The sequence below is a fragment of the Erpetoichthys calabaricus genome, chromosome 18, assembly GCF_900747795.2.
Source record: "Erpetoichthys calabaricus chromosome 18, fErpCal1.3, whole genome shotgun sequence".
Lineage (NCBI taxonomy): Eukaryota > Metazoa > Chordata > Cladistia > Polypteriformes > Polypteridae > Erpetoichthys > Erpetoichthys calabaricus.
Genome location: NC_041411.2, coordinates 33,309,390 through 33,316,912, shown reverse-complemented (window position 1 = coordinate 33,316,912; position 7,523 = coordinate 33,309,390). Strand labels below are relative to the sequence as shown.

At 45.3% G+C, this 7,523-nt stretch overlaps 1 protein-coding gene across 1 annotated transcript in view; it reads right to left on the bottom strand.

The window, feature by feature from the left end:
• Window positions 1-310: 310 nt before the first annotated feature.
• The window catches only part of LOC114668486 (transmembrane prolyl 4-hydroxylase-like), a 38,847-nt gene continuing 31,634 nt past the window's right edge, over window positions 311-7,523 (bottom strand). Inside the window, exons 6-9 of the mRNA XM_028824257.2 lie at window positions 3,021-3,206; window positions 2,514-2,604; window positions 2,254-2,377; window positions 311-1,817 (exon numbers count right to left, since the gene is read on the bottom strand). Coding sequence (XP_028680090.1) covers window positions 1,555-1,817; window positions 2,254-2,377; window positions 2,514-2,604; window positions 3,021-3,206 — 664 coding nt within the window. The 3' untranslated portion in view covers window positions 311-1,554. The remainder of the gene's footprint in view (window positions 1,818-2,253; window positions 2,378-2,513; window positions 2,605-3,020; window positions 3,207-7,523) is intronic.

Sequence of the window (7,523 nt, the reverse complement as noted above, 5' to 3'; positions counted from 1 at the left end):
GTTATACCAACAGCAGTATGCCTGCATAATGCCTCACTGGAACTGTGGCAGCCAAGTCAGAGATTTTCTTCTGTGTGTATTTGAGGGTTATTGTAGTTATTGCTATTTGTTCTAAAATTTCATGAGCTGCTGTAAAAAGCCACATTTCCCTCTTAGGACAAATAAAGTTCTATCAATCAGTGTGTGTATGTGCTGGATCTGTGAGGCAGCAGCTCCAATGACCCAGCCACTGTCTGCCAAACTAGAAACACACTGCCATCTAGTGATGGCAAGCATACTTTGCAAGCAAATAAATAAATAAAGAGAAAAATTCTGATTGGTTTATTTTTTTAATAAATGGAAAAAAGGAACATTTCATTGCACAATAAACAAGAAAAAATACATTTTGATGCACACTTCAGTGATTGTAATAATAAATACATAAATAAATAAATAAACAAAATAAATAAATAAATAAAATAAATAAGTGAACTGAGAAAGCAGCAGTGGTGGCTGCTGAGGCTTTGGACATGGCTTGTCCTTTGTCTTATTGCCTGATGTTGCCTTGAGATGAATGAGAGCACAGAACACCTCTGTGCTCCTTGCATGCTGAGGCCTCTGCCATTGCACTGCTGGTGGTCAAAGGGTAGGTGGGTATTGCAAAAAGGCGACATTCAATTATAAACGTCTGTGCCATACCATGGCGGAGCCTCCATTGTTAGATATCTCATTCTGGCTTTGGAATATCACTACACGTTAAATAAAAGGGGCTGCTTGAAATCGAGGCTGCTGTACAGCAGAAACACCTGCCTTCTGATTACGCGGACGTTAGGCAGTGTGACCTGACACATAGGCGCCATTCTTCATTGGTGAAAGGATTACGTATCTACTTGGGTTTCCTCTGAATTGAGGGGAGCGGTATACGACCATTCTAAAAATGTGACTTTACAATGGGCAGAATTTAAGAAGGATCTCAAAGTAGGCTCTCCAGTGAAGACTTCATAAAGCATGCAAGGTCTTCTCAGTGCAAGCACTCCAAGCCAAGTGTTCTTCATTCAGACTTCACAATGCAGGCTTTGTTCGCGATGTCTTCTTCTCTCCTACTCTTCAGTGAATACAATGTGATGGAGGACCTCAAAGCAAAAAAAAAATGCAGACCGTGCCAAAGAGGGATCAGTAATGCCGGCTCTGCCAATGAAGACTGAAGATTCATTCAAAATGGAGACTCCACAAAGCAGGTTCTACTGGGAATGATTCCAGAATGCAGGGCTCCACAGACTGATTACAGGCATCTTAAAAGGTGCTTCTTCAGACATTTAGTTTCCTCAAGTCGTACGGTGAACGGCGCCACTTTCAGATTCAAGTTTATAGGGTGGTGCCCAGGCTGGATCTGACTGTCTAGCGCATGTCGCTCCCTGGTGACTTTATGAAGACTCTGGACATCACACATCTCTAATTACACAACATATGCAAGTGATGCTGTCTGCCCAAAATCAAAGTTGTGGGTCACATCTGAAGTTTCTGGTCAAAATGTAAGGCATGGCATATGGGGGCATGGCAAGAGAATGTGAGATGCTATAAATCTTGGTGGAGATCCTGATCAGAGTAGACTTTGTTCTTCTGGGGGTGGTCCCTTTCTGCCTGCATGTCTCTATATAGCTCATCATCTCTATTTTCATGGACCTCTCTAGAATCCAGGTCGGCCATTAGCTGCTGAAATTGGGCTTGTCGATGAAAATCTGGGTCCACATTGATCCAGTTATTAGCAATCCATTTTGTGCCTTGGGTGACCACACATCCGCCATGCAGTGAATACTCATCCAGGTCTCCTACCCAGCCTGAAAGAGACAACAAACCACAGCAGATCCATGCCATTAGAATAAGGACAAGGGAAGATTAGCTGTAACTTGGACCTGTGCCACTGGAAGCGGTCAATGGAAGCGGTCCCTTCTAAGGAGCAGCCAATATGGGCGGTGAACTAAATGGCGCTGGGGCCAATCAGGGGAGTGGACAGTGTACCACCTTGCCAACAGCAAAGGACATTGTGCCACAGTGCCTAGGGGACCATAAATAACAATGACAGTAAACCATATTGCCATGATGGAGACAATGTTCCCTACTACCATTACTACTACTGCACATATGGACCTTGGCGAGAAGCTTCAAGTAATCAGAGTGCCAAGGCCTCACAATGGAAGAAGACAGCCTTAGTTCACCAAGAGGGACAGGACCCAGTGCACTGAGGAACATCACCCATCCAGAACAGTTTCTCACCTTTTCCATCAGACAGATAGTTGTACCAGAAGATAGCAGTGCCTTGTGTGGGCTTCACTCTCAGATTTCCCTTATCACAGTGTTTCCGAGTGTCCAGAAGGTCCACATCATTCTGTATTAAAGACTGAAAACACAAAAAGGATTTAAGTGGTAGTCCTGCACTGAATCTCCCAGGAACATGGAGGACCAGCACAGTATACTCCACAATAATAATTACAGTCAGGACATACTTTTCAGGCCATGCAGCAATGGCATCTTACCATCTCCTCATAGGTCCTGTTATCTGCAACTGGAAAAGTAGTCTCTCCACCACCAGGAACAGAGTTCAGGTAGACAAGAACTGTGACATACCTAAAAGTGTTGAACATACCATGGAGATTGGGTAAGAAGCTGGACATTGTGAGATTTAGAGACACAGAGAGAAGCTGACCAGTGGACATCACAGTAAATCAAGAGTAACAAGAGGATTATGGTGACATTGAGTAGATATGAGACTAGACATTGCAATACTGAAAAGGCAAAGCATTAGGCATTGTAAAACTGGAAATGTAATCTGTGTGGACACCAAATCTTCCCTAAGAGGTAGAGAAACATTTAATGAAAGACACCTGACATGTTGATATTCAAAATTCAAAAGCCTGGCTATTAAGGGACCAGGAGGGTAAACCAAGGAAATGGGATGGTAAGATAAACAACCAAATGAGGTTTAATGTCCTCCTGGACCAAACACACAGCTTGATGATGCAGAGAAAGGAAGAATGGCTAACCTGCAGGAGGTCTCAAAGGGCGTGCTGGCATTGGCGGTGAGCTTTGTATGATAGCAGACAGTTTCTGGGTATAATGGTCCGCTGTCATGGTGGGCATGATAGTGCCCACCTCGGTCATATCGTACGACCTGCAGAGGTTCACTGTTCTCCACAATCCAAGATGGTAGACGCGTCAGACGGATCACCCTGTTGATGACAGACAAACACTAGTCCTGAAGGACATTTCTGACACGATGCTGCCATCCTCTGGAAGGAAAGATTATTGCTCTCAGTCGTAATCACCTCCTAACCCCAATCCTAGTCAGTCTGTGCCCAGACTATATAACATTATAACATTCTCTTCACCACCCTTATGCATAAGGAGCAGGATTTCCTCCAGCCCATAAATTGTGTCTGAGGTCCAGCATTACCCTTCATCCACCCCTTTCATTGCGAATTTCAAATTTCCATTGGTCTTTTCTTGTCCCAACCGTCTGAGCGCAGTCGTCTGTTCTGCCTCCTACTTATTTGAAGACCCAGCCACACAACATTCCCTTCACCCCAATACTGAGCATTAAAGCCAAATACTGTGCCTTGGACCTGGCATTCCCATCAACCCCCCCAACTCAGTTTAAGTTCCAATGTGCTCTTCAGCCCCCTCAGTCCCACTCCTTTTGATTTTAGCCACCAGACTTTCAACAATTTCCCTTAGAGTCTGAGACCTAATTCTTCTTTCAGGTACCACCATATTTAGTTTGGGATGCAGCGTTCGCCATCCCCTCATTGGCTTGAATTCAGTAGTCTCTTCTACTTTCTACACAGTCTGATACCCAGCATTCCACCTACTGGACATTAGAACCAGTGTTCCCTTCAGTGCAAGTAAGGAGTCTCAGGCCTACTTTACACTTTTGCAGTTTCCTTATCCCATAAATCCAAACCTGTAGCTTTTCTCTGCTCCTTGCTTTGCAAAACTTCCTCTAGACCCCTATAACTTTCCCACTACCTGGTCTTGTGATCTTACTTCCATTGAAATAATGTGCTGGAATTTCATATTCGGAAATATTAAAAACTCATCCAAAAACACAAATGGCCAGCACACTTGGTCAACCCTCCACAAGTGTTATTTAATAGGCTTGGCTCAAGACCCACTTTGTCATCTCTGTTCCTTAAATGACCCTAGTGCTCTTCTCCCCTCACATGTTCTGGTAGTTTCCCCTACTGTAGTTACGTCCCTCTGGTCCAATTTGACCAAATCTCTCTTTTTTTCATTTCCTCATTTCTTTCTGTGCATATCCCCTTGTCACCCCATGTTCTCCTTCCTTTGGATTTCACTACTTTCTCCCTTGTTGTACTACAGCAGAAGGTAGTTGGAGATCACCTAACAATGTCACTTGAGCTCACTGGAAGACCGTCTCCATTACGCTTGTCCTCTTGGAGCTTCTGCAATGCGGATTGGCAGCTCATTCAGCTCTACCTATTCAGAGTTGGCTTAGTGAAGTTCATTTGATCAGTAACTGAGTGAGAGTTGTCCCATGGTGGAATTTCCTTGCTGTTTTTCGTTGTGCTTCAGTCTCCCTTTATATGCTGACCGACTATTAGGCTGCTCTCCGAGTCTATTTTAAATTATTTTGTTTCCTTTAATTACGTTGATCACTTCTCAGCGATGGGAGAGTAGCAGGGTAAGGGAGTATTGTGGTGTTTGTCCATATTGTTAATACTGTCAATGTCAGGGGCCACCATGACAGGACCTACCCAACACTCAGATGTAAAGTTGACCTCCTAGTAGTTCATCTACCAAGGATGGGCCAACAGCAAGTGACAGACACAAGAATCAACTGTTTAAAGAGTGCAAAATGTGCATTTACTTCAAACGAAATGTCAAAAGTGCAGAATAAAATGGCCAAAAGAGTGAATTTGAAATAGTCAGTAAACGGAGCAATAAATAATAAAAAACGATAAAGTTTCACAGTTACATTTACAGAGCAGCAATCACAATATACTCCATTCATTGATGTTCCTTCTTGCTGTGGCAGGCGGCTGGCATCCATGCCCAGCCGGGACGCCCCTGCACACTATATTCGGGGGGAGCAGCCCTGGAAAGTGCAATACCTCCCCCTGGACGCTAGATGGCCGTCCCCCTGGGCCGGAGTAGTGCCTGGGTTTCCCACAGGGCTCCCTGGGAATTGGAGTTGGGGGCAGCCCTGTTGGGTCCCGCAGGTACCGCTAGGAGGTGCTGTGTTTGGGGCTCCTGAGCCCGTATGGGCAACAGATTCGTCACACCTGGAAGTGCCACCGGAACTCGGTAATCAAGCACCTGGAGCACTTCCAGGTGACCTATAAAAGGAGCCAGCGACCACCACTCAGAGGGCCAGAGTCGGGTGGAGGAGGACAAGGTTGCTAGAGAGGAGTGGTGGTGCCAAGGAGAAGAAGGTTTTGTGCTTGGGCTGTACTGGTTGTGAACAGTGCTTGGAACTGTGTTGTAGCTGGGGGGTTTACGGGGAAGACGTGCCCTCCAGCTGAAGAATAATAAAATAGTTGTATTTGATAGTGCCTCCTGTGTCAAGTCTGTGCCGGGTCGGGCGCAATATAGCGCCTTTGTGACATTGCATACATCACCATTTAACCAAAGAAGTGTCCTTGAGACGCCATCATCATGCATTTGCTCACCAGTACACATCCGCAGTCCCTCTTTCAGACAATCTCCTCATACTACCTGCTCCCAGTCAGCAGTTACGCTTTCAGTCTCGAGAAACTCAGCATCCGGACTGGGCTTCTGCCACCTCACCTCGGTGTCTGCAGGATGAAACCCAGTCCAAAATGTCTGCCCTGCCCCTCGCTGCAGCAGGACAAGTTTGACCCTGCTCCCTACAATTACTCACACTTCGTAAAAGGGGACAACCACCCGCCCAGTGCCATCATCTTCCATTCTGTCTCCTCATCTCTCCAGTTCAAGGACTGTCTAGCCACCTTTTAGTCTCGCTCTACTATCACAATTTCACTCATATGAGCTTCCGATGTTTCGGCATCTTGTTCTCTCTCACAAACTCTAAAAACGGACCCCACTCTTCCTTTGCACAACCCTTGGTAATGCGGGTGCTGCATTAACTTGACATGCTTGGCCACTAATGAGGGAAGGCAGCTAAGATCGCTGAACTACACATGCTCACTGAATTGCCCATTGCCCCATTAGTGCCATGCCCTCTTGCCTTCCCTGTTCACTCACACTGTCAAAGCAAAGCACTGTTTAAAAAGTTAAATTCCACTTTCCTCATTCTGCCATTGACCCCTCAGGAATGCTGTGCTACAGTCAAAACAAAAAATTCTGTTATACAGTGGGGCAAAAAAGTATTTAGTTAGCCACCAATTATGCAAGTTCTCCCACTTAAAAAGATGAGAGAAGCCTGTAATTTTCATCATAGGTATATCTCAACTATGAGAGACCAAATGAGAAAAAAAAATCCAGAAAATCACATTGTCTGATTTTTGAAGAATTTATTTGCAAATTATGGTGGAAAAAAAGTATTTGGTCAATAACAAAAGTTCATCTCAATACTTTGTTATATACCCTTTGTTGGCAATGACAGAGGTCAAACGTTTTCTGTAAGTCTTCACAAGGTTTTCACACACTGTTGCTGGTATTTTGGCCCATTCCTCCATGCAGATCTCCTCTAGAGCAGTGATGTTTTGGGGCTGTCGCTGGGCAACACGGACTTTCAACTCCCTCCAAAGATTTTCTATGGGGTTGAGATCTGGAGACTGGCTAGGCCACTCCAGGACCTTGAAATGCTTCTTACGAAGCCACTCCTTCGTTACCCGGGCGGTGTGTTTGGGATCATTGTCCTGCTGAAAGACCCAGCCACGTTTCATCTTCAATGCCCTCGCTGATGGAAGGAGGTTTTCACTCAAAATCTGACGATACATGGCCCCATTCATTCTTTCCTTTACACGGATCAGTCGTCCTGGTCCCTTTGCAGAAAAACAGCCCCAAAGCATGATGTTTCCACCCCCATGCTTTACAGTACGTATGGTGTTCTTTCTCCTCCAAACACGACGAGTAGAGTTTTTACCAAAAAGTTCTATTTTGGTTTCATCTGACCATATGACATTCTCCCAATCCTCTTCTGGATCATCCAAATGCTCTCTAGCAAACTTCAGACGGGCCTGCACATGTACTGGCTTAAGCAGGGGGACACGTCTGGCACTGCAGGATTTGAGTCCCTGGCGGCGTAGTGTGTTACTGATGGTAGCCTTTGTTACTTTGGTCCCAGCTCTCTGCAGGTCATTCACTAGGTCCCCCCTGTGTGGTTCTGGGATTTTTGCTCACCGTTCTTGTGATCATTTTGACCCCACGGGGTGAGATCTTGCGTGGAGCCCCAGATCGAGGGAGATTATCAGTGGTCATGTATGTCTTCCATTTTCTAATAATTGCTCCCACAGTTGATTTCTTCACACCAAGCTGCTTACCTATTGCAGATTCAGTCTTCCCAGCCTGGTGCAGGTCTACAATTTTGTTTCTGGTGTCCT